We start from the raw sequence: 27388 nt of genomic DNA, 5'->3' as shown, positions 1-27388 counted from the left end.
GGAAACAGGCTGGAGCAGGAGAAAAAGAGGAAACCCCAGAAGTGGATTTACCTGGCATTCGGTGGCTTCGATTCACAGTGTTTCTAGGACCTAAGGCATGAGAGCGAAAAGCTAAACACGCCCTTTTCTCTCCCCACTGCCTGCTGAGGGAATTTAAAGAACCAAGGGTGGTTCAATGTACAAAGTCCCTCACCTGTGGTTGACAGGGGCTGCCTAATCCACACCAGAGACAAGATCCTGCCACTGGGGAAACTGCTGGACATGCAGATTCAGTTATTCGCAGGCTTTCCTGTCCCACCCTCTCCTCGGTGCCTGCTAAACTCCGTTTTTTGGACACTGAGGCAAGGTCTCCTGACTTAAGAGATGCCTATAATGACAAGCCTGAAAAACAACCAACCCCCAGCTCGGAACGCACGTGGCATGAAATCTCAGCACCCCAGAAGTGTCGCGTTTCTGTCAATGTGCCCAACAGAGACCAGGTCCCAAGGATTTAAGGACTTTCCCGCAGTCAGCCAGGGTAAAAAGCCCAAATTGCACATTTCAGGCTCTCGCAGGGTTTGGCTACCAGAAATGCGGTGATGTCCATGACTCTTCTGAGGGAAACCAACCTAACCCCACCTCACCCCAAACACCCTGCCAAAGTACTGGCAGTAGCTCAACCCTGCTTTGTCCGCAGAGATTCTGCACAGGCCCCGCCAGGCCCTTCACCAGGCTGCTGGCCTCTCTCACCATGCTGGTCCTCAAAAACCTTCACTGAGCTTCTGATCGAGCTGCACGTTTATTCTGAGGCTCACAGCCTGTTCTGGCTTAGCAAAATGGATCACAGCGATCTGAATTTTATTACCTCCAACTCTTTTGCTGATGGCCCCTTTGCTCTTGCTCAGCAACTGTCACTCAGGGAAGGCTCCACTCAAGGCAACAGAAAGTCAACTTGTCCCAGGGGCACTTGGCAACACTCCAGATGTCTTCTACGTGGACATACTTAGAGCTTTTGACAGCCCAGCAGGAATTGTCTACCTGTATGTACCTATGACCTTTGACAGCCCACCAGGTGCATTTTACCCAAAACGTACCTACAACAGCAACTAATAGAGCCGCTGTATTCTCTCTTGACAGACCAAGTACACTTGACAGCACACCGAGCACCTTGTACCAGGAGATACGTAAAGCATTTGGCAGCCCAGCAGGTGCCTTCTACCTAGACGTATCTAGAACGTTTGGCTTCACATGTGCTTGCTACTTGTACATACCTGGAACATTTGCAGCAGTCAAGAGGATAATGAGAACGGCAATCTCTTAAAAAGTTCTAATACTAACAGACCAAGAACTTTTTCCCTACCCCATTAAGTCGATGCAGTCATGATTGTTGCTGTCCCTAATGCATAGGGACAACATAATCTTTGCTGGTACAATAGTGGGGAAGAGCTGGACAAGATGACTCGATAGAATGTATTTGAAACTCCGGGCTCATGATAATGCATGGGGGTGACACAAGGATTGGCAGGAAAATTTTAAGAGATGTGTAATTTCAAGGAATATTTGCACCAAAATTCTGGAGTTTTGCCCATTGATTTCTACCAGATCCATGCAGGTCCCATGCCACCATCTCAAGCCAGCGCTATGTCCTTTCTTAAGAGCAGTGTATTTGTGCAATCTTTCTGGGCTTTCTTTCCTACCCAAAGGGTTCTAGAATCTGTTAACACTTCGACAAAGAAAGTCCTAACGAGCTAGCCCCTACCCCTAATCCAAACCCTGGGGGTTCCAAAAGCCATTCCTCACTGCTGCACTAAACCCTGTTGCCAGCTGAGGGCAGTGGTATGAAGGCGTGAGTGTGAATGCACAACATGTGCGGTTGTACGTATGTACGTACCGCTTCTTTCTCCTGGCTGGAAACAGAGCTGTTCAACTGTGCATCACAGGCTACATACTGCCAGCAGCTAATGGAGATTCTCCTTTAGTTCTAGTGGTCAGGGCTGGAGCTCTGAACGCAGAAGGTTCTCGGGTCTGTCCCCACTGAAGTTCCGAGCCTCAAAGGCAACAACCACAAAGTCCCTTTGGCTCTTTGTTTAACCATTAAGAGACAGAGCCACTAAATTCAGATACTGCACCAGCCACAGCAGCTACTGAAGGGGGCAGGGTGGGGAGAGCCAAGGAAGAGCGCTGGGTCCTGTCCTAATGTATCAGCTTATATCGTACAAAGTCTATGGTTACCTTTCCATAGTCAATGGCTACTCCATCAAACTCACTGGTGGGCAGAGATTTCCGCTGGATTTTGAGTCGCCGCAGGGACGGGAGACTAAACTTCAACCTCTTACCTTGACCTTGTTAAAAAGAAAAACACAAACAAAACACAAGAGACACAGATGTAACCTAGCTGCACGTGAAGCCAGGTGCCCTGAGCAAAGCAGGTGGGGGCCCGGGGGGCCAGGGCCAGGGATACAGCCGAGCTGTGCTCAGCCACAGGGAGGCGCCCATGTGGTTGGCCTGATAGGACTGCTGCCTATGGCTGTGATGAACACTCAACTGCTCTGGATTCAGCTGTCCATTCTAGTGTCTGGCTAGCAGGGGCAGAATCGACAGGCGGCGAGGCTGGGCCATCCCAGTGCCTGCCAATGGTAACATTAGGTCACTACCAGTCCAGGATTGCCTTGGATGGGTGTCCTAGAGAGGGACGGTTCTGTAGCCCAGCCCCCCGGCTGCCTGGACCCAGCCGTCACCCAGTCCAGTGCTTAATTTGTGCCAGGGCTTAGCCCCGGCACCTCTGTGGCAGTTCTTAGCCCCGGCACCTCTGGGCTTGCTGCATCAGTTCTGAAAGTAAATCATTGCTTGAGCCTCTACACCTCTTTCATTACAAATTAAGCACGGACACAGTCCCTACACTATGCCACAGAGACCAACTCCTGGACATTCACCATGATCAGCTGGGATCCCACAGTGAAATCCAAGTTTCTTAGTGCCGTGCAAGGCCACACGGAGAATTTCACTGGTGACAGGACCCGGAGCTCTGAGCACTGGCTCCATCCCACCTCTGTGTCCAGTTTATAAACCCAAATGCCTCTCCTTAGCGGGGTGGGCACATCAGGTCACCCTTTCTCCTGGTGCAGTCAGACCTCATGGGACCTTCTCCCAACCCCTGCCAGTTAGAGGAGAATCCTGGTGTGGATTCTCTCCCCCAGGGAAGTGCTAACACTTGCCCTGATTTATTTGTTCTATGTTTGACTACAGTGTCCCGCCCAAGCTGGGAAATATACAGCTGAGATTTCCAATACCATCTAAGAGATTTGGACAGACTGGGAGCGGAGCGTCTAAATCTCCCAGGTGGGCTTTGGAAATCAGCCTCTAAAGTTACCACACCCCAAAACGACGTTAGAAGAACATCAGTCAGATTGCAAAGCCAAGCGTGCCAAAGCTGGGGATTGCTAGAGTTAAGGTTGCCCGGACCCATGCCTGAGCTCCCTGCTATTAATGCCCAGGCAATGAGGAGGAGGAAGCTGCTGGATCGGAGTGCGGAGGGGATACAAGCCGTCTCTGGGAAAGGAGCAGGGGGGAGTAGATTGGGGCAAGGGGTGTGGGAAGGCGGGAGGACTGGCACTGGAGGCTGGCAGTAGGGAGAGGCAAACTGGGAGTAGGAGTTGGGATGGGTGTAAACTGGGATTGGCTGGGCAAAGAGATTGGGGAAAGGACCTGGGGGGACCCTGAGATTGGAGGAGCTCAGGGAGGGCAACTGGGAGGCAGTAGGCCTGGGGGATGTGGGTACGGGCAGGAAAAGGTGACTAGAGGCCAGCGGGGAAAGAGAGAAATAGCTTAGATTAGGAGCTGGGAGAGGGAAAATGGGACTGGCTCAGCCAGGAGACTGGGTTGGGAAGCAGAGGGGAAGAGGGGGACTGGGAATCTGGAGCAGGAGACTAGGCCTAGCTAGGTAAGAAGAATGGGGCTGGGATAAAGATCCCAGGGTGGGGAAGAGACTGGACTGGGATAGGTTCGGGGTGGAGGGGAAGAGGCAGAAGGCTGAAGCCAGTAGAGCCCACTCCCCTCCAGAGCCTGGAACGGAACCCAATAGTTCTGAGGGGGGAGTGATAGCTCAGTGGTTTGAGCATTGGTCTGCTAAACCCAGGGTTGTGAGTTCAATCCTTGAGGGGGCCATTTAGGGATCTGGGGCAAAAATTGGGGATTGGTCCTGCTTTGAGCAGGGGGTTGGACTAGATGACCTCCTGAGGTCCCTTCCAGCCCTGATCTTCTATGAGTCTCACCATTGCTCCACTGTCAGCAAATATCTGTGATACCCCCTGGAAAAAGTGTCCCATCCTCCCTCTAGTGCTGGCCCGAACAGGAGGACTTGTGGCACCTTAGAGACTAACCAATTTATTTGAGCATAAGCTTTCGTGAGCTACAGCTCACTTCATTGGATGCATTCAGTGAAAAATACAGTGAGGAGATTTATATACACACAGAACATGAAAAAATGGGTGTTTATCATGCACTGTGTAAGGAGAGTGATCACTTAAGATGAGCTATTACCAGCAGGAGGGCGGGGGTGGGGTGGGGAAGAAAACCTTTTGTAGTGATAATCAAGGTGGGCCATTTCCAGCAGTTAACAGGAACGTCTGAGGAACAGTGGGGGATGGGGATGGGGGGAAATAAACATGGGGAAATAGTTTTACTTTGTGTAATGACACATCCACTCCCAGTCTCTATTCAAGCCTAAATTAATTGTATCCAGTTTGCAAATTATGCTTATGCTCAAATAAATTGGTTAGTCTCTAAGGTGCCACAAGTCCTCCTGTTCTTTTTGCGAATACAGACTAACACAGCTGCTACTCTGAGGCCCACACAGAGGAGAACAAGCTACTATTGTCTGAATGCATCCGATGAAGTGAGCTGTAGCTCACGAAAGCTTATGCACAAATAAATTTGTTAGCCTCTAAGGTGCCACAAGTCCTCCTTTTCTTATTGTTATCAGTTACTCCCTAAACTCCTATGACAGAGGTCTGTGCAGTAAATCTAGAGGTTCCAACCCTGCTGATGACCCATGTGGGTGCTAGGATGATGTCACAGGATGGAATTTCTGTTTTTTCAGTTTGCTCTTTTAAAAACATAGGAAATTACACACAAAAATTATGTTAATAGAGCTTGATTATGGTTGCAAAGCCCTCGAAAGTTAAGAAATGCCAGAGTTAAGGTTGTCTGTGTAACCTTAATTCAGCCCCATTATGCAAATGCATTATGATACAGCCTCTAATTACATGATCACACACACTATTTCTTCCAGTGGACCCCTGCCTCATTCAACACACAGTATGGACCTGCTCAGGGGATGAATCAGGGTTGTGTAATAAAGGAGGCAGTTGTCTGTAGGACCTTTGCTGCTGAAGTTGGAAGGTGTGGTGGATACGATAGGTGATTGCAGGCACAGAAAGGATGGCTTCATGGTTAAGTCAATTTAAGGGTGTTCTGGAGACCTGGAGTCTACCTCTGCCCACGTCACAAAGTTCCTGTATGATGCTAGGCAAGTCATGTAAACCAAACTTTTCACAGGTGGTCACTAAAGGCATGTTCCTGATTTCCTGGCTATCTGACTTGAGACTCTGGATTTGCAGAAGTGCTGAGCACTCCGAGATGCAAGTGAAGGCAAGGGGAGCTGTGATTTGAATATAAGGTGCTATATAATGTTAAAAGAAAAGGAGTACTTGTGGCACCTTAGAGACTAACCAATTTATTTGAGCATAAGCATAATTTGCAAACTGGATACAATTAATTTAGGCTTGAATTAGCTGTAGCTCACGAAAGCTCATGCTCAAATAAATTGGTTAGTCTCTAAGGTGCCACAAGTACTCCTTTTCTTTTTGCGAATACAGACTAACACGGCTGTTACTCTGAAACCTATATAATGTTAAGTACCTAAATAAGGACCACATTCTCAAAAGAGCCCAGCATCCAATGTGGAGGGGTGTGTGTGTGACAGGGCTAAGTACTGCTATGCAGAAAGGTGCTAATGGCTCCCAGGGATGGTCTTGAATCCAAAGACTACCACAGACCTCCTTAAGCCAATGGGGGTGCCAAGTACCCTTTTTTTAGGCTCAACAGAAGTAATCAAGTCCCTTTATGTAGTAAAGACAACTGCACACAATGGGGGCTACTACTCAAGGACTAGGCTGCAAGACAGTCAAGGAATTATGATGTGATTGGAATAACAGAGACTTGGTGGGATAACTCACATGACTGGAGTATTGTCATGGATGGATATAAGCTGTTCAGGAAGGACAGGAAGGGCAGAAAAGGTGGGGGAGTAGCACTGTATGTAAGACAGCAGTCTGACTGCTCAGAGCTCCGGTATGAAACTGCAGAAAAACCTGAGAGTCTCTGGATTAAGTTTAGAAGTGTGAGTAACAAGGGTGATGTCGTGGTGGGAGTCTGCTATAGACCACCGGACCAGGGGGATGAGGTGGACGAGGCTTTCTTCCGGCAACTCACGTTAGTTACTAGATCGCAGGCCCTGGTTCTCATGGGAGACTTCAATCACCCTGATATCTGCTGGGAGAGCAATACAGCAGTGCACAGACAATCCAGGAAGTTTTTGGAAAGCGTAGGGGACAATTTCCTGGTGCAAGTGCTGGAGGAACCAACTAGGGGCAGAGCTCTTCTTGACCTGCTGCTCACAAACCGGGAAGAATTAGTAGAGGAAGCAAAAGTGGATGGGAACCTGGGAGGCAGTGACCATGAGATGGTCGAGTTCAGGATCCTGACACAGGGAAGAAAGGAGAGCAGCAGAATACAGACCCTGGACTTCAGAAAAGCAGACTTTGACTCCCTCAGGAAACTGATGGGCAGGATCCCCTGGGAGAATAACATGAGGGGGAAAGGGGTCCAGGAGAGCTGGCTGTATTTTAAAGAATCCTTATTGAGGTTACAGGGACAAACCATCCCGATGTGTAGAAAGAATAGTAAATATGGCAGGCGACCAGCTTGGCTTCACAGTGAAATCCTTGCTGATCTTAAACACAAAAACGAAGCTTACAAGAAGTGGAAGATTGGACAAATGACCAGGGAAGAGTATAAAAATATTGCTCGGGCATGCAGGACTGAAATCAGGAAGGCCAAATCACACCTGGAGTTGCAGCTAGCAAGAGATGTTAAGAGTAACAAGAAGGGTTTCTTCAGGCATGTTAGCAACAAGAAGAAAGTCAAGGAAAGTGTGGGCCCCTTCCTGAATGAGAGAGGCAACCTAGCGACGGAGGATGTGGAAAAAGCTAATGTACTCAATGCTTTTTTTGCCTCTGTCTTCACGAACAAGGTCAGCTCCCAGACTACTGAACTGGGCAGCACAGCATGGGGAGGAGGTGACCAGCCCGCTGTGGAGAAAGAAGTGGTTCGGGACTATTTAGAAAAGCTGGATGAGCACAAGTCCATGGGGCCAGATGCGCTGCATCCGAGAGTGCTAAAGGAGTTGGCGGATGGGATTGCAGAGCCATTGGCCATTATCTTTGAAAACCTATGGTGATCGGGGGAAGTCCTGGACAACTGGAAAAAGGCTAATGTAGTGCCCATCTTTAAAAAAGGGAAGAAGGAGGATCCTGGAAACTACAGGCCAGTCAGCCTCACCTCAGTCCCTGGAAAAATCATGGAGCAGGTATTCAAGGAATCAATTCTGAAGCACTTAGAGGAGAGGAAAGTGATCAGGAACAGTCAGCGTGGATTCACCAAGGGCAAGTCATGCCTGACTAATCTAATTGCCTTCTATGACGAGATAACTGGCTCTGTGGATGAGGGGAAAGCAGTGGACGTGTTGTTCCTTGACTTTAGCAAAGCTTTTGACAAGGTCTCCCACAGTATTCTTGCCAGCAAGTTAAAGAAGTATGGGCTGGATGAATGGACTATAAGGTGGATAGAAAGCTGGCTAGATTGTCGGGCTCAACAGGTAGTGATCAATGGCTCCATATCTAGTTGGCAGCCGGTATCAAGTGGAGTGCCCCAAGGGTCGGTCCTTGGGCCAGTTTTGTTCAATATCTTCATAAATGATCTGGAGGATGGTGTGGATTGCACCCTCAGCAAGTTTGCAGATGACACTAAACTGGGAGGAGAGGTAGATACGCTGGAGGGTAGGGATAGGATACAGAGGGCCCTAAACAAATTAGAGGATTGGGCCAAAAGAAATCTGATGAGGTTCAACAAGGACAAGGGCAGAGTCCTGCACTTAGGATGGAAGAATCCCATGCACTGCTACAGACTAGGGACCAAATGACTCGGCAGCAGTTCTGCAGAAAAGGACCTAGGGGTTACAGTGGACGAGAAGCTGGATATGAGTCAACAGTGTGCCCTTGTTGCCAAGAAGGCCAATGGCATTTTGGGCTGTATAAGTAGGGGCGTTGCCAGCAGATCGAGGGACGTGATCATTCCCCTCTATTCGACATTGGTGAGGCCTCATCTGGAGTACTGTGTCCAGTTTTGGGCCCCACACTACAAGAAAGATGTGGAAAAATTGGAAAGAGTCCAGCGGAGGGCAACAAAAATGATTAGGTGACTGGAACACATGACTTATGAGGAGAGGCTGAGGGAAATGGGATTGTTTAGTCTGCAGAAGAGAAGAATGAGGGAGAATTTGATAGCTGCTTTCAACTACCTGAAAGAGGGGTCCAAAGACGATGGAGCTCGGCTGTTCTCAGTGGTAGCAGATGACAGAACAAGGAATAATGGTCTCAAGTTGTAGTGGGGGAGGTTTAGGTTGGATATTAGGAAAAACTTTTTCACTAGGAGGGTGGTGAAACACTGGAATGCGTTACTTAGGGAGGTGGTAGAATCTCCTTCCTTAGAAGTTTTTAAGGTCAGGCTTGACAAAGCCCTGGCTGGGATGATTTAGTTGGGGATTGGTCCTGCTTTGAGCAGGGTGTTGGACTGGATGGCCTCCTGGGCTCCCTTCCAGCCCTGATATTCTATGACAGGTCAGAGCTAAGCCAGGTAGATTAACAGGGTTTTCCCTTGTTGCAAACACAGTGGCTAAGATATCAATTGCAGGGTGGTGTTTGAGAGGAACTAAGCCAGCAGAAAAAACAGTTGTGAGCATAACCCTGAAAAGAAGCAGAGAGACAGAGCTCCTTGGGCACAGAGTGGACAGCTGGAGTGGCAGACATGGGAATTTCTGAGCACGGAAACTGCATGCTGTTCTTTGTTTCCACTGTGTTCAGGGGAACAGGACTTTGTGGACATTTCTTTGTGAACAAACAAGTTTACCCCAGGAATAGACCTGACTCACCTTTCAGATTTTTCATCCAAATGTAAACAACCATGCAAGGCCCTGAATTTTGGCTAACTGCTCAGGCCAAAAGGGACAACAGTCCTGGGCTAACCAAACCGTGTTAACTGACCTGGGCTAACCATTGATCAACCACGATGAACTAGTTACGGTAGCAAAGCAGTTTCAGTTATAACCTCTTCCTCACCGTGCTCTGTAACTTTGACACATTCATTTTTAGGGGCCAAACATTCCATGCTTGGCCTGAGCAGAAAGGGTGAATCTGCAATGCAAACTTGGAGGAGAATCTGATTGGTCAAAATCTGACACCCAAAACCAAAATTTTCTGTCTGTAAAAAATAGTATTTCCCCACACCACACACAACTCCAACACAGGAGGAGTCTGAATCTTGCAGTGCAGAAAATGATCATGCTGGAGAATGTCTGAGACCAGGCTGATAATAGTCAGATGAGACTGAAAAATTCCTTCTGATTATATGCATCTTGAACTCGGTTACTCTGTCACCTCTGTGGTATGTCCAGGGTGGATGATGGTATTTGTGATGACCTGCAAAACTCGTGACTTCACCGCTCCTAAAAAGTCAAGCTGAGACGTGTCGATACTGTCATGTGACAATGGTAAAGAATCTCGGAAAGAGTCACTTTCTTCCAACACTGAACAAGGAACTTTACTGGAATCAGGAAAGCAGGAAAGTGCTCTCGCAACTTCACTGGAGAGCTTCTGTCAAGATAAGTGGCTCTGCACTTTTTCAGATTACTGTACCTCTCTCAGGAGTCTGATTTGTCTTGAGTACCCCCAAGTTTCACCTCACTTAAAAACTACTTGCTTATAAAATCAGACATAGAAATACAAGTGTCACTGTGCGCTGTTACTGAATAATTGCTGACTTTCTTGTTTTTACCATATAATTATAAAATAAACCAATTGGAATATAACTATTGCCTTTACATTTCAGTGTATAGTCTATAGAGCAGTATCAACAAGTCATTGTCTGGATGAAATTTTAGTTTGTACTGACTTTGCTCGTGCTTTTTACGTAGCCTGTTGCAAAGCTAGGCAAATATCTAGCTGAGTTAATGTACCCCCTGAAAGACCTCTGCGTACCCCCAGGGGTACACATACCGTTGGTTGAGAATCACTGGTCTAGAAGCTTTCTCTACCCCCTCTTGCCTGGCTTCCAGCTACCCATTTAAAGAAACTGGGCACATATCCTTCCCCAAAACGCTGCACAGCATCAAGAATATCGAGGAGACACTGGGCTGGATTCTCCACTGTCCTGCATGGGGTCTTGCCATTTGCACCAGTGAGAAGTGCGTGCAAATGTTTCCACTCTGGCATGGTAGCGTTGTACACCCATTTTGCACTGGGGTAAATAACTACCCAAGGTGCAGGGCCGTGGAGAAGCAGGCCCTCAAAGGACAGCACCCAGCCTTTCCCAGCATGTCCCGATCTAAATCCCCTTCCTGATGGGACTCCAGTGACCCCAATGGAGTGGCTCCTGCTCACATCAGCGGGAATCCTGGCCCGTTGTCATCGGCTCACGCTGCGGGTACTCCCCTGGCTCCTGGGTAGCTGCTGTAACTCGGCACACAGGCACAGGTGTTGTCCCTGCTCCCCACAGCTCACATGCCAAAGGCCAAGAGCAGAAATAGGCTTCTAAGAAACAGCAAGCACGGCACATTTTACATATGTATATGCCCTGCCACAGATGCTTTGCTTGCTGGCCGGATCTACCCTGCCTGCCCCATAAACATCTGCAGTTATGCGGCCACAAGCTTCCATTTGCCTGGTTTTTTTAACTCATAATTGCTTCAGTGACTTTAAGTCTGAGGCACTCACTGTAGGCAAGGGCTCACAACAGCCACTCACTGAAATGCAGCCCCCTCTGGGGTGAAACACAGCTCACAGCATCCTCGACCAACCTCTTAAGGCAGGAAATGGAGAAGAATCCCATCTCCCAGAGAGGCTAGTGGAGGGAGTGCAATTACCCAGGCTGGAATCTTTGCAGGATGCCAGCCTCACGTGGAAAGCACCATAGGATCTTGAACAACCGTAGCAGGCCAGGTGTATTTCTCGGCTGGAAAAGAAGCCCCTTGGTGGCTCCTAACCCCCTGCTGGAAGCGTTTGTGCTGGCTCCGTGGGCAGGTATGTATAAAGCAGCCCCGTGGCACTCCCGGGGTGTCTCCCATCCTAGCACTGAACGTGTTTAGTTGGTAAGACGGGCGTGACTGCAGCAAAGAGCAGCAGAGCTGCACTGGAAAGAGAGACAGACCGTTGTTGGGCTGTCAGTTTCTTAGGAAACTAACATGCTCTGAAAACCAATCCCTGATCTTGGCCTTCCAAAGGGCAGCTGTGACACATGAGTTCTGGAGTACAGCGGACGATGGCTGGGCCTAGGAGAGCAGCGTGAGAGTGTCTAGCCAGGAGCCAGCCAAAAGGAGTTTGTGACGTGGCCCTGGTGTCTCCCGCTGTGGGTCCAAGGACACTGGGGCTAACGTACAGCTGGGGGAAGCAGGTGAGTACAACTTTTCAGGAGGCTGCAGCAGGCAGGCAGATCCTGTGTTCTCTCTGGCTCTCAGACTAGCACAGACCCTGCTACCTAGCATCAATGCACCTGCTCTTCCTAAAGCCGCCCTGGAATCAGCCCTCATGGAAGGGATCGGCTGGCTACATTACACTGTCCCCTCTGAATGACAGGATCTGTGCATACTATCTCCACCTGCTGGGGTGGCCCCGTATTACATTTGTATTGGACAAAAATGTTTCTCGCTCCCACCTTCTGAGGATATGTTTCAGAGACTCACTTAAGCTGATCCTATTGAGATGAACACAAATCCAGAACCTGCTCACCCTGTGCTGCCATACGAGTTCACACTGATTCCACATACATGTGAGCATCTGCAACAATCCAGCAAACATGCCTGCAGAACTGGCTGGATGTTTAACACACATGGCTGGGACACACGATATAGTGAAATACCTCCAATCCAAACATACGTAAAGGGCAGCATCCCGCCTCCTGATCCCAGGGGAACTTGACCAGCTCTGCTGGATTTGACATATATATTCTCTCCAAGGGGTGACAGAATTCACAGAGATGGACAAGCCACCAGATTGGAAACAGTTTAGACTAGAGAGAAGATGGAAACTACTTTGGAGATCTGGGTTCTGTTCCCGGCGCTGCCAGTGGGCTGCTGTGTAACCACCAGCAAATCACTTCATCTCTCCAGGCCCTTACTGACCGTCCCACTCTTTGGGACAAGAGCGGGCTGTTATTCTGTGTCTGTACAGCGCCAAGCCCTGTGGGGCTCTGCTGTCAGATGGGACAGCTAAGAGCTGCTGTAAGAATAAAATATCAGCCACAGAATTCAGCCCCCTGGGGTCTGGCTCCCAGAGAACTTCACCTCCTACCGCCCCTGAAGGGTGGAGAGAAGGAAAACACCCCTACAATGTGAAATGCACAGCTGTGCTGTCCCGGCATCTCAAAGGGCTCTTGCTTCCAGACTCCCAGCCCCAGCCTGGAAGCAATGGGGATGCAGTGACCCACGAGACAACATCAGACCTCACACATCAGCGCCAAGGGAAACAGGGCAAGAAAGGGACATTATCCACTGTCGCTCCAGCCAAGCAAGGGGTGAGCTGGGGAAACAGGACTCAGCCTCCAAAATCTTCCTTGCCCCTAACAATGAGGTCTCAGATCAGCATGATACTCCGAGTTCACGAACACCCCTAGATCCCAGTGATGGAACAGACTGCCCTTCGCCCCAGTCCACTGGGGTGGCCACTGCCTGACACTTCAAACCCCCTTTCCCCAGCTCCCCATGGCTCACTGGGGCCATGCTGCAGCATGTGGGGAAGGGAATCCTTCATGAGCCCTCAGGAGATCAGCTGATAGTCTGAAGCATGAGAGCTGCTTCCCTCCCCGCGCGCCCCCTCTCCCCCATAGCATCAAGACGAGTGTCATCACAGGTCATTGACAGTAGTGTCTGTTTCCTGAGACTGAGGCTGGCATGCCAGGGTGCATATCTCTAAACCAGACAACATTAAACCCGAGAGCGTGTTAGGACGATGGCCGAGCCAGCTGGGGGTGGGGCACTGACTCAGCTTTCGTTGGGAATCCTCACCTCGGTGGGATCTCCCTCCAAGCTTCCCAGCGACGTGTATGAACACAAGCCGGCAGCAGGCTCCGCACGAGGGCGCTGCAAAGGGACCTGATGGGGCAGGCAGCAGATGTGCAAATGGGTGGAAGAGCAATAGTGAGCCCGGTCAGGAGGCTGTCTCCAGGCAGCGTGCCGGAAGGAAAGGGCTGAGACGGGTCCTGAGCACCAGGCAATCCATGGAAGGCAAGAGGACAGGGGGGCTGGTGGTACAGGTAAAGCGTAGATACTGTACTTTCATAGCGGTACCTTGCTAGAAGCAGAGTATGTACAGAGTGTATATAGGGCACGGGGTAGCTGGGGGTATGTACAGAGGTAGAGGACGGTGAGGTGTAGATATAGGAAAATACAGCTATAAGCAATGTATGGGCAAGCTACACAGAAAGCTAGCTTGAGAGGAGGTGCGGCTGTATGCGAGGCATAAGGCAGTTACAGATGTGCGTGCAGTAAGGTCACAGGCAATGGATGGGAGGGACGGGGGTGCAGGAGAGGCATGGGCATGCTAGCAGTACATGGTTAGGTGGGAGGGGTGGGGGTGGGCGACAGGCAAGGGGGTGTACAGGTACCATGTGGGAAGGTACAGTTCCCTCCGAGGGGAGCTGGGGCATTCGGACACATCTAGGCGAGGTGTAACCGTGTGTGTGCGGGCAGAGGTGGATGCAAAGGGACAGGGAGGTCCGAGGGGAGGGCTTCCCCCGGAGGATGGGTTCTGCTTCAGGATCCCCAGGACTCAGCTTCCTCTCGGCCAGGGAGATTAGGTTCCATCCGCCTCCCTTTGCAGAGCTGCCTCCTTGTCTCGCTGTATCACTGCTGGGGAGTCGCTCTCCATGGCTCCAGGCTCAGCGGCAGGACAGTCTTCAAGATCTTCCTTTGGCAACACGCTGCCTCCCAGAGCCAATCGGCAACGAGGCCACTGCTTGGTCAGGAGCTCGGGCCCCGAACCAGGCCACCGGGCCACCAGCCCCCCGGCGAAGGCACCTCTGAGTTCCAGAGAAAATTCCAGGGTCGGATTCACCAAGCGGAACCTACCCAATCCCCCGCCCTCCTCCCCAATCCCCGCCTGGGGACCCCGGCTCTCGCTCACCTTGGCGCCAGCCCTGGGACAGTCGCTGGTGGAGACTCCGGCTGGCGCTCTTAGCAATGAGCTTGGCCAGGTCCTCGAAGTTCAGGATGAACATGATGACAGCTGCTTCCTCGTTCTTCACCGGGACCACGTCCACCAGGCACCGGAGGCATGACGCTGCCGTGGGAAAGGGAGCAGGGGTCAGATCGTAGCTGGGGGAGGGGGGCCTAGAGCATCCACCACCACTGCAAACTCCCCCCTCCCGCCCCCCGGGTACAGCTCATGCCCTAAAACTTGGGACTTCCAAAAAGGAGAGAACACCAGGGCAGGGTCCTCTCTGGTATTAACAGGGCCATCCCATGTTACAGCAGGCCAGTCCCATTCGACAGCTAAGCCCAGCCAGCTGACCTCTGAAATATTCCCAGAGCCCCAGGCAGGCAACGGGCTCCCAGCCGGCCACAAGCCAAACCCACCTCCCAGGAGGCTGCTGCAAGTGTCAGCCTGCTGCTGACCCATGGCGCCGTCCCAACAGCTGGAAGGGGCAGCAGATTCTCTGGGGGTGCAGCGGGAAGCTCCGTGGCAGAGCAACGGCTGGGTCAGATAAATGGCAGGACGGGCGGGTGGGGGCTGCTCGAGGCATTTGCCAGTGCAGCAGCTGTGCTTGTGACGGCCACCATCTCGGCCAACAGTGGGGCAGGTACCAGGGACCTCCGGAGCTACGACGCCCGGCTCCACGGCCAAAGCTTTAACAGCCTGTGGAATGGACGTGGAGGGGGACCAGCAATGCACAATCCCCCGTGGGTCACCTGCTCCCCTGGACAGTGATGTCTTTTGGTATCAACGTCCCGCCCCTCCTGCTCTAAGGACACAGCGTGAGCAGCTGCCGTGTGCAGCACTGGCTGGCTGTGGCAGGGTGAGCCATTACGTCCCCAGGGGCGGTGGATTCTTCCCAAGGCCCTAGGAGATCAGGCTCTTCATCCCCGAGGCTTGTTCCTTTGAGTGATTAAACCTGCCCAGATGGGAATAGACTCAGGACAGGTGGGATTGAGGTGGGACTGCCTCCAAGGAGACCAGGCTCTCCACCCATGGGCTCTCCCCTCCTCACAGGGCTCCCACAGAGAACAACAGCGCCCAAGCCAACTGGAGCCCAACGCAGCTGACCATGAAGGGTGAGGGGACATGCATGCAGGATGCAGGGTGATGCACTGGGGGGGCAGCACATGTTAATTAGGATCAGCTGCCACCTGTAGCTTCCTCCCACCCATGCATCCCACACCATCCCCTCCTTCCCTCTCAGTGGGCTCCCCAGCTCCAACCATAGACCACCCTCAGACGCACCCTGCCTTCTCTCCCCATCCCATATCACCCGCCACTTCCCCAAAGATCCCCCAGCACCTTCCCCTCTTCCCAATCATTATCTGTCCCCTTTGCTGCCCTCCAGCCAATGAAAACCAGGAATCAAGATAATCTGAGACCAAGCCCCTTCTTCCCCAGCCAGGCCCTCACCACTCCCACTCCGCAGCAGCCTCCAGGCCTCCCCCACCCCGTCTAGAGCCCCTTCACCCCTGCCATGGCTGGCCCAGCCCATGTAAGGGGCTAGCCACCTGATGTTTATTGCTAGAGGTCAAGCAGTTAGAAGCACTGATGTCCAGAAATGGCACTGATGTCCAGTGGGAGCAGAGGGAAAAACACACCCTATCAGCAGACCAAGAGACAGCAGCTACCTCGGTGGGGGGGAAGTGTTTTCTAAGGAGCTCAAAGTGCTGCGTGCTCACCGGGAACTGAGCTCTTGAGTATCTGGCTCCAGCTGTTGGTGCGGAGGATTTGGGACTCTGGCCCTGAGTTCTTGAAAACCATGGGCCCACGGGGAGTGTCTTAGCCAGTCCAGATTTGACGTATATGTTTCATTTCCAGGACAGTTATTTATGTTCATTAGTTTTTAATTAGCACTTAAAGCATTGGTAACTAAAAATTCAGAACAAAATATGAAGCTTATCTGTAATCATTTAGCCTCCTGAGATCTGCTGTTCATAATCAATAAATAGCTAATTGCCATGCAATACCGATGGCAACTCTAAATATTGATTTAATTTAAACAGCTCAATTAAAAACAACCCATTTCTAAGCCTTGTGCATCATTTATCTACTTGTTCACTCCTCTCCAAGGGCTCAGTCGGGAGCTGCCTCTCACACCTGTGCAGGGCAGCAAGGTGGGGCGGGGCGGTTAGAAATGTCCTGCCCAGACTGGGCTACCCGCATCGCCAGTCTGGGGGTGTGGGGAGGGGAAGAACACCAGCGGTGTGCAGATGGAGGAGGAGTGGGCAGAGCCTGGCTCCACCCCCTCTAATGCAGTGGCCATGCAGCTGAGCCAGAGCAGAAGGGGAAGTAAGGCGTGCCAGGTATAGGGCTGGCTGGTGCAGCCTTTTTCCTGCCTGGAGCAAGCGGGGACCAAACAGTGGCTCTCGAGGCTCAGTTGGGTTCCCTGTCTGCTACGGGGGCAGTGCAACCACACAATGTCCCCCCTCCTGAGGAACGTCAGCCCGGAAGCGGGGATAGTTTAGAACTCGGATCCTCCTGCCCCTGAAGCCCAGGTCCTTGCCTGCTGTCCAGCTGTCAGCCTGTGAGCTGTTCAGATTCCACCCAGAAGCGGGGCACACACGTGTTTGCCAGTTCATTACACTACCACATTACAAAGAGTGGCACAGAGCCCTGATTTACTCAGCGTCTCAAGAGACTCTGGGTCAGAGCCTGGCTTGAGCCACTAGATAAGACTAAAAGAAAAGGAGGACTTGTGCCACCTTAGAGACTAACCAATTGATTTGCGCATAAGCTTTCGTGAGCTACAGCTCCCTTCATCGGATGCATGCAGTGGAAAATACAGCGGGGAGATTTTATATACACAGAGAACATGAAACAATGGGTGTTACCATATACACTGTAACCAGAGTGATCACTTAAGGTGAGCTATTACGGGGGGGGGGGGGGGGGGGAGAGGGAGGATAATATCAACCTTGATTATCACTACAAAAGGTTCCCCCCGTTCCCACCTCTGCTCTCCTGCTGGTAATAGCTCACCTTAAGTGATCACTCTGGTTACAGTGTGTATGGTAACACCCATTGTTTCATGTTCTCTATGTACATAAATCTCCCCACTGTATTTTCCACTGAATGCATCCGATGAAGTGAGCTGTAGCTCACGAAAGCTTATGCTCAAATAAATTGGTTAGTCTCTAAGGTGCCACAAGTCGCCCTTTTCTTTTTGCGAATACAGACTAACACGGCTGCTACTCTGAAACCTAGATAAGACTAATAACCGTTCTACTGCATCTGAGTTTAATGAGCATTTAAACACTTTTATCCTGAAGGCTCACAAATATTTGAATCTGTAACTCCGCAGGCAGCTTTTCAAACACAGGCTAATAAAGATCTGTGTGGTGCCCATGGCTCCCTCTTTATCTAACCAAGCGGGGGCTGCCTTGTCAGCATGAATAAGCCAGTGACTCTGGGGAGAGAAGTTTCCTTCAGTGAGGCAAGATGTACAGCTTTAATAACAATGGCATTTGACGAGCTGTATTCATCTGGCACGGAGATTGGATAACTACATCTTGGGAGAGCAGAACACAGACAAATGGGATGCTGGAGTCAGACATCATCCGTGTAACGAGGTGACCCAGATCTGTATGATTTCAACGTCCCATTCTTCATGGTCTGCTATTTAGTCAACCACCCCTGATCAGAGATGGAAGCAGGGCCTGGAGTCGGGTCATGTCATTAACTCCGCTTCTAAGCGGCAGGCAGCCTCACAAAAATGCACTGGAAAGGATTTTCATATCACAGCATGCAAATGCAGGTATGCCATGCCGTGATCTAGAGAGCCAGTCAGAGAATGATGAGCTAGGATAGCCATACACACCGAGTATCATGTTTGGTACCTTTCTAGTTACTTCCTACTTTCCCATTAAAATACATACTAATCCCATGCTAAGGCCCCATTAAGTGGCATGGTCATTGCTTGTCAATCCCTTACATGCTAAACACCCTTGTAATAACATGCCAAGACATCATAAAGCTGCGTTATATATACCTTCTAACTATCATTGCAGTAACATGCTAAGACACCATGAAACTACGCTGTGATTCCATGCCGTGGCATCATGAATGCCCATTGCAATTCCATGCTAGGCCTCTATGAAATGGCACCGTTCTCCAGCCAATTATACCAGATGCACTTAAAGCAACTACAAGGCTAATTGCAATTGACCTAGACTAGAGTATACAGTTAAAATCTTATGGTAGCCCTTTCCTAAAGCAGTATGTGATCATCCCTGGTACTGGGTGACCTTTGACAGATTTCAAGTTTAGTAGGTTTCGTCTGGCAATGGGCAAGAACAGGCTTTCTCGGAAGATTCCCAGCCTGGAAGGAAGTGTTGGGAGAAGGGACTCAGTTTGTAATCAGTGTCAGAGCTAAATCAGTGCCCCATAATGGTTCTAGGAGGCACTGTGCTGCTAGAAGGGCAGTTTTTTGGATAAGCGACAACCACCAGGGCCTGTGCACTAGTCGTTATTAAAAATCCCACAGCACTTTCCACAAGATCTGGGGTGTTAAACGTGACATCCTGGCCAAATTCCACTCTGAGGAATTACATTCGGCCTCCCTAAACTCCGTTGGATGCAGGACTCTTCTTCACTTCCTGGGTGTCCTATAGCTGCTGCGTTAAACCGCTGCCCTGCCCTAGAAGCAGCTGCATTTCTACTTGTGCGCTGTGGGCGTGCAATCCATAAAATGCCTCGGGATCCTTTGGGATGAAAGCTGCTGTGTTTGCACACGCTATTATTATCCTGAGAGGGGGGTGTACCCACACAATGCGGCACCGCACGGGCATTTTCCATCCTCATGTGCCTAGGCGCATTTGGGCATCAGGAAACCCCACTGGCACGCTCGCCCCGATGGGACGGCTTTCCTCCTTGGATCACTTGGGGGTCTTAAGCTCTTGCACTTGCTAGCAGAGTCTGAGAAAATCTGCAGCCATCTCTTCCCATGCTTGAGATAGGACGGTGGCGGTGGGCAATGTGGGAAAGTGAGAGAGAAAGAATATACTCCTGTTCTTCAAACCCTTGCCTCGGCAGGGTTCTGCAGAAAGCAGCACAGCCCAGTGGCAATTAGTTTCTGTTTCGTACAGTGCTGATTCCTTATCTCCCTCATTCTGCTCTGTGATTAACAGGCAAGCAGTTGACAAGCAAGGGGGATTAGCACATCAACAGGCACCGTGTTGCGCTGATGTTCCTATCGGGAGCTTCATTCCCCGGCATAGCCAGCATTCCCCAAGCCCTTTCTCTCAGCCATTGCGGGGAAGGAGAGGGAACAATCTCCTCTGTGCATGCAATTTTACAGAGCTCAGGCTTCTATAATCAGGAGCAGATGGCTGGCATCTCGGAACTTTAAAATCTGCCCTGACATCAGTTACGCACATACACAAAAGAACGGGAAAGCAATGGACAGAGTTAAATCCCTTTAAAGGGCCAGACAGCCAGGATTATTTTTTCAATCGATATCGGATAAATCCATTTAGAGAGTGAGGTGGGCAGGGAGACAGGGCTGGTATTGTCAAGAGCAAAATCCATTTCAAAGGATGGGCTGGTCATGTAAGAATCAGAGCTGATGAAATAGTAAATAAAAAATCCCAAACCATCCACCCTAATTTGCAAATATTTGTATGAATGAAAAAGTGGCGCTGGGTTTGCTGGGCTGTTAAATCTACACTCAGAAGTTAAGTTGACCCAGCTGCAATGTGAAATGGGTGAAAAATCCACACTCCTGAGCAACATAGTTATGCCGACTTAACCCCAGTGTAGACAGTGCTAGGCTGATGGAAGAATTCTTCCATCCACCCAGGGTATGTCTACAACGCTACGGCTGTGACGCTGTAGCACTTCAGTGTAGACGCTACTGCTCCGATGAGAGGGGCTCTCCCGTCAGCAAAGGTAATCCACCTCCCTGAGAGGCAGGACCTACATCAGCGGAGGAATTCTCCGGTCGATCTAGCGCTGTCTACAGTTGGTATAGTGATGCCTGGCTGTTTCACACCCTTGAGGGAGGTAGATATGCCGATGTAAGTTCCCAATATAGACCAGCCCTTAGTTACCACCTCTTGGGGAAGTGGATTAAATACAGGGATGGGAGAACCCCCCTTCTGTCACTGTAGTGAGCGTCTACGCTGAAGCACAGTGCTGAAGTGGTTTAAGTGCAGTCATAGCTAGAATCCAGGAGTACAGCTGCCAGGTATGCATGGCAATGTCTGCGAAATCCCAACCGTTTCCCAAAGATTTGCCTGAATGCAGATGCATGGGAAGATTCCAACCCGCAAGGGATCATATTCAGTAGCCACCTTTCTTCTTTTAAAATGTTTTTAGCCATCCAATGAGAACCAAAGCCACCTGACAGACCCACTAATCACACGCCATGAGAAACAAACCAACACTGTTCACTAGTACCCCGTACATGAAAATGACCAGCCCGTGGTGAATGCTAATGAATAACAAACACCGATGAAGAGAATTGGGATCAGGTCCCTGTGTAAAGAAAGGGATCACCCATAATGAAGATTATTCCTCCCAAAAACGTCAACCAGCAGTGACAACAATACTTTGCAACCAAACAGCATCTTTTGCCCAGGAGGCTTGAGGCACTTTACAAAGTGAGGGAAATATTATTATCCCCATCAGGAGTGAGAGCGAGAGAGAGACAGGGTCTGTGGTCACAAGAGAATTAGGGGCAGAGTCAGGGACAGAACCCAGGAGCCCTGACTCCATCTCCTCCCTCCACTCTGATCACCTGACTGCGCTCTCCCCCTGAGCTGGGAACAGAACCCAGGAGTCCTGACGCCCAGTCCCCTGTGCATTGTTTTGGAGGTGGTGGTGTAATTTAGGCCAGACTATGCTACCTCCTATAAATGATGCACTAGTATCCAGCTGCATCCCATGGTACCAGAGACCTCACACTAGGCTGCTGCCTGATTAGGTGAGGACGAGAGGCGGGCGGGGGAACTCCTCTGCCCCACGGAGCTGGAGCAACGCCCCCTGAGTCTGTTGCCCGGGTTGCAGTGCCTTTGCAGAGGGTGTCAGACTGAGCTGAGCCAAGAGGGAGGGCGCCTGTCATTTCAGACCGAGGTGGACCAGCTCTTTGCTGGGGGTCCAGCAAGGAGTCGGATGCCGCCCCTGGAAGTCTCTCTGGGATCTCAGGAGAAGACCGGGACTAGTGAGAGGAAAGCTGCTTTCAGGGGGAACAACCGCTGAGCAGGGACAGAGGCCGGGTCCCTTTGTTTCTCCTCCTCTCTTTTTCTCCCTCTTTTCCTTCCCCCCCCTCCCCGTGACAAGCCATTTTGATTAGGGCGGCACTTTCCAAAAGCACCTAGATCTGCACCTTCATTAATCCAAGGCCCAGATCCCCAGAGGTATTGAGGCACCTAACTCCCTGCGCCGGATTTTCTTCGGCAGTTTGGAAGTCCCAGCTTGGACACTAACCCTGGTGGACTTTGCTCCTCCAGTATTGACCTTGGTGAAGCAGGCCAGAGCCTGGGCCCTGACCCCCATGGGCTGGACAGACTAGACCGCAGGGGGCTGTGCTTTCGGCAAACACTCCAGCCTCTGTCCTCGCCCGGGACCCACAGCTGATCTGACCACCCTTGCCCAGGGGCACCCCGTTCTCTGCTGAATTGCCCGATTGTCCGCCTCCCTCTGCCTCTGGCTCTGGGCGCTCACTGGTTCAGAGCCACGCGGACGAGACAGATGATACAGCTGCGCATGGCAGGAGCTGGCTGCTCCTCAAAGGTTCTCCCTGCCAGCTGCACCATCTGGGCCCCAGGCTGGCAGGGACTGCCGGAGAAAGTCTCTCCTGGCTTCCAGCAGCAAGGGGGAAGGGAAATGGCTGAGGAGATGAGAAAGTAGGGGGAGGGCAGCACCCAGCCCTTGGAGCCAGGGCTCGCCTTCTCTCCCCAGCACAGAGGGCTGGTTGGGGGTGGGGGGTGCTGCAAGCCACCTTTGTGCGGCCCAGATTCTACCTGTACTAGGGGCCAGGGTAAGTTAGGTCAGACTCCCGCCAGCTACCTCTGGGCTGCAGCACCAGCTGGAATTCCTGGGGAGCCAAGTGCCACCCCCCCTTTTTGACACCACATGCCCCGGCTCTCCCCCCATGCCAGGGCCTGTGAGGACGGCAGCACAGAGCCGCTTACGCCAGAGCAACAGAGTTTCCATGCTGGGGAAATCCTCCCCCAGGCTGCTGTAGCCCATTACGGCCCCTATACGCAGCTGGTGCCGCCTAGGTGATCCAGGGGAGAATTCTGAATCCATCCAGTCCCCCATCTTCGGTGCCTGTCCCTACCCCAATCCTCCCGCCTGGGCCGAGATTGCTGGGCACAGGTTGGACCAGGCCACCCAGGCTAGGCCAGACGTTGCCCCCGGTTACCCCGCTGCACATCTGGAGGGGCTCCGGCAGAATCTCATTATACGAGGAGGATGGCGTTGAAACAACCCAGTCTGTGTGACACGCAGCAGGGCAGACACAGCTGCTACCAGCTGCATCGTCTCGGGGGCCCAGAGCTTTTAACGAAGCAGGAAGACAACCAGAGAGTCAACAGAAAAGGTCCCTCCAGCGTGTGATCCCCCCAGTCCTAGGGCCCTGGGTGTGACACGCAGCCTTCCCCACGGCATCTTTCCCCTCTGCCACCTTTCGGGCCCTCTGCTTAGCACATGGAAGAAGCGAGCAAGACCCCTTGCTCACCGGGGGGCTGCCCCCATCACAGTGAGTTTGAGGGCTCACATGGACCATTCCCAGGGAACAAGTCTCCTGGTTTGCGGGCTACATGGAGCTGCCTGGGCAGCAGATGATTTCAACCCCTCCTGCTGCTCCAGCCCAGATCAAAGATTAGAGGCGGTTGTTTGGGGACAGGATGTGTCGCGCTGGGTCAGAGGGTAGCTGCAATGTCCCCCTGGTTACAGGCCTCAGCTAGTCCTTGCAAAATGCTGAGACCCTTCAAGTAAAAGCCAGCCCTGCTGTAAAGCAGTGGGAGTTGCATCTGCTCACATCAAGCCTGAATTTGGCGTAACAGCTCAGATCCGGGCATTGGGCTAAAATCCATCCCTGCCTTCCCACCACTGACTTCAGCAGCCTTTGGCCCCATGTCCCCTTTCACGGGCAGGGCACAGAGCAGTGCCAGGGCGTAGGTGTGTCCTGGGATGCCCTCAATCTCACAGGCAGGCCGCTGGAGGGGGACCACCTGTGAGAGCAGAGCTGCTGAACGTTCTCTAAGACACAGAGCAATCCCTGAGCAGGACCCTCCCCTCCCGGGGTCCCAGCTTCACTTCGGCTGAGAAGCAGCTGGACCCATCTCAGGCCTCCCCTCCCCCCCCTCCCCATCGGCCACTGTTCCAGAGCCAGGAATGTAGCACTCTCTGCAGGGGAGGTGGGGATGGCAGGGCTGCTGGGCTCTCTTCTCAGCACTTACCGGTTTGCCAAAGAGCTCAGGGCTGGATTTACATGGGCTCAGCAGCTGCATCCAGGGGCCAGATTTTTGCAAAGCCCCTAATATTGCACGCACCGTTCTGGGTTCTAGGGAAAAGCCGGTCACTTGGGGGCTGAGCACTTGGAAAGTTCGCCTTAGTACCCCAGCGGGGCTGAGCGGACAGACCTCCTTGATGTCAGTGAGACACTGACCACTGAAAACCAGGCTTTTAACCTCTGCCTGTGCCTCAATTTCCCTGCCTGTAAAACAGATGATTCTTCCCCCCACCCCCATGAGCCTCATGGATATTTGTAAAGAGCTTGGAGATCCGTGAATCAGAGGTGCAGGCAAACTGCAGATCTGCAGAAGGGGCGGGGAGAAGGGTTTTACAGTGCCGCAGGAAGCCAAGGAAGCCTGTAACAGAATAATCAATACAGGCTTTCAAAGGTCACACTCACATCTGGGCCCATTTTAATGAGCAGATTCCTTTGCTGAAGACCCATGTTTGCTGTATGCTCTTTTTTCCGCATTACCAGAGTTGGGATCAGGGGCCTTAGGGCCAAACGCCTACCAGTGAACCCCCCCCCCCACAAAGAAATCCCCCCATCCTAAGCCGCATTTTGACCCTTGAAAAGGGGCCAAAGGTTCCAAGAGACGCACTCGGGACTTGTGTTTTTGCTAGTGATTTGATGTGGAGGGTGCTAGATACCACGGCGATGGACGGCAGGAGAAAACCCGAAGACGGCCAGCCATTTTTCATGCCACCAGAACGTCGCCTCTGTGGCCAATCTCACAAAAATGCAAGCTGGCTGCAAACATTGAGTCACATCTGTGCCTCGCCCCACTGCCGGGAGGGTGCTGGCCTAATTGGGGGTGGTTCTGAATTTCCCAGCCGGCAGGAGTCCCGCTCAGCGTGTGGCATGAGGCCAGCCTTTTGCTGCCCCTCATGCCCGACAGCAACAAGGGGAGGGGAAAGGCAAACGGGAGTTTCCAAAAAGCTTTGCCTGAAATATCATTAGCCAGCTTTGAGCGCGACTGAGGCTCTAAGTCACACAGCGCAAGATGATACTAATGGGCTTTGGCAGAGAACTGCAGACGGATGCTTGAACGTGCCCGGTTCCTCTCTGCCTGCGGGGGAGTTACAGCTTGGAGGGATCTGGCCCATGCCAGACCCTGTGCTGCTATCCCCAGGCATGAGCAGACTGTACTATGGGCACTATGAAATACTTCAAGCCACGTTATTCCAGGTCCCAGGGGCCCCTGGGAAACGCACCGCCCCAGCATGGGTGGATGTGTGTGCTCCCCCCAGCAATCCCAGGGTCTGAAGCAGCTGCCCCAGGCTGAGCAGGACACACCTGCTCGGGCACCACTGGGTGTGCCAGAGGGGTCACGGGGCGACCCGAGCTCTCAAACCTGGCAATGTACTAACAGTCCCGGATCTCGCTCTCACGCGTCTCTATCCCAAATCAGCAGCAAGCACTGTGGAAGCTCGCCCAGCCATTACCCGCCCTAGATGGGCTTGCGGGGAGATGGCAAGGGGCCCCCGCTCCCAGAATGCACGGTGCTGGAAAGGGATGCCTTGTGCTTCTGCTGGCCTTTCCACCATCAGTGGTGGGGGGGCCGATTATACTTTGCCCTGCGTTCGGTCAGGGACCGCAAAGCCCCTCGCAGGTATGAGCTCATGCTGTCCCTCAGCTCTGGCAGACAGGTGAGTATCAGCCACGCTTTACAGATGGAGAAACGAAGGCACCCAGAGGATATATGAGAATAGAACCGAGAAGTCCCAGACTCCAGCTCAAAGCACCAAACACCACAGCCGCCCAGAGCTAGAAACAGAACCCAGGCGTCCGGACCCCCAGTATCATGTTTCACTACTAGATCACATTCCTTTCCCTAAACACAGGCAAGAAGAATCTCCCTCACCTGAGCTCTGGAGCCAACCCCACCAGGCCACAGTTCGATCCGTTAATAACTAGCTGGTTGCTTGCTGCTTTCCTCCTGGATACGTTTTAGCCAGGGTGGCTCTGCCACTTGGTGGTGGCAGCTGGGGTGGGAGCTTCCCCTCCATCAAGTCCCAGCCCAGGATTTAGGCCTAGGGAGGTGTGGCATTGTCAGAGGGGAGGCTAGCTAAGGCCAGCTCCCTTCGCTCGGCCCCTGGGGCCTTGTTTCCCCCAAGGGGTGCTCGGGCTGCGAGAATCCTCAGGCCAGCTGATGTAAATCAGCCTCGCTCCCTCTAGTGTCCTCCTGAGAATCTGCCCTCTGGTCTTGGCGGCTGAGTTGGTTGCTCCGTTTTTAAGTTGTGCCCAGCCCAAACGCTGGCTCTGCACCCACCAGGTGGAGAGGCCAGTGGGCAGAGCTGCCGTTGGGATGCTGCTGGCTGAGATCGCTCAGGATAGGGGCATGCAGCACTGTGTAACCCGCTGGCGAGTGGGTGCTACAGGCCCCCATACCTGCTCTGCAGAGGATCAGAGTCTGCTACAGCCCCGGCAAGCATGAGCCGTGACTCTTGCTTTTAGCTCTTTTAGCCGTGACTCTTGCTTTTAGCTGCGATCTTGGCGGACACAGCAGGGCCCCAAGTCACGCCCTGCTGTGTCCGCCAAGATCGCAGCTGTCACAATAGCACCCCCAGTATTGCAGCAAGTAAGGGCGTACATGGAGACCCCGGAGCACCTCTCCAAAGCTAGCATGGGGGCAGGCTGGCAGGCGGCATGGGGAGCAGGCGCTGAGCTGCTGTGGGAATAAGCTGAATGGAAAAATCCACTGTCACGTCTACAGAATGTCAATGACTCTGTGTCTGGGCCCGGATCGGCGCGACTCAAGGTAGAGCGGCATAATCAGTGCAAGATGGGGGTGCCCGCAGGTGATTTATGGTGGTACAGGCAGATGTCCCAGAGATTAATCTGTGCGTTTAAGAATTCAGCTCTCGGAGACTTAATGGAGCAGGGCACAGAGTGAGCTGAGCTCCCTGAGGGAGGGAGATTTCCAGTCAGTTAAGTCTGAGCAGGGACTTCCTGAGCCGGGGGTGGCGCAAGGACGGAGAAGGAAATGAGGAGGGCAGAGACAGGGCGCAGGGGAATGAAACAGAAAGGGGGAATGGAGGAGAGATGTGGGGATGGGCTGGAGGGGGAAAATAAATCAGGAAGTGAGGAGAGGGGGAAGCACAGGGCTGTCCTTTGAAGAGTAGGAAGGAGCAGTGGAAAAAGGGGCAACACCCCCATGTTTGCAAATTCATTCAAGTCTGATCCAAAGGTGCTATCGTAGGGGTCTGTGACTCCAGGGACCTGGGTATTCAGGCAGCCACAGAATCTCTGACTCCCCCTGCTTTCCCCTGGGCTTCAAATAACACAGGGGAAGACTCCCCTGAGGTACTTGGCATCTGCCCTGCCAGCTGGAGCCGGGAGCTTGTTCCCTCTGAACCAACAC

General features: G+C 52.1%; 1 protein-coding gene across 1 annotated transcript in view; it reads right to left on the bottom strand.

Annotated features, from left to right (window-relative positions):
- KCNH6 (potassium voltage-gated channel subfamily H member 6) overlaps positions 1–27388 on the bottom strand; it is a 101486-nt gene that overhangs the window by 40263 nt on the left and 33835 nt on the right. Inside the window, exon 3 of the mRNA XM_077806278.1 lies at positions 14490–14645. Coding sequence (XP_077662404.1) covers positions 14490–14645 — 156 coding nt within the window. The remainder of the gene's footprint in view (positions 1–14489; positions 14646–27388) is intronic.

Source organism: Eretmochelys imbricata, chromosome 27 (assembly GCF_965152235.1).
Source record: "Eretmochelys imbricata isolate rEreImb1 chromosome 27, rEreImb1.hap1, whole genome shotgun sequence".
Lineage (NCBI taxonomy): Eukaryota > Metazoa > Chordata > Testudines > Cheloniidae > Eretmochelys > Eretmochelys imbricata.
Note: the sequence above shows the minus strand (reverse complement) of the source record. Positions and strands in the feature narration are given on the sequence as shown.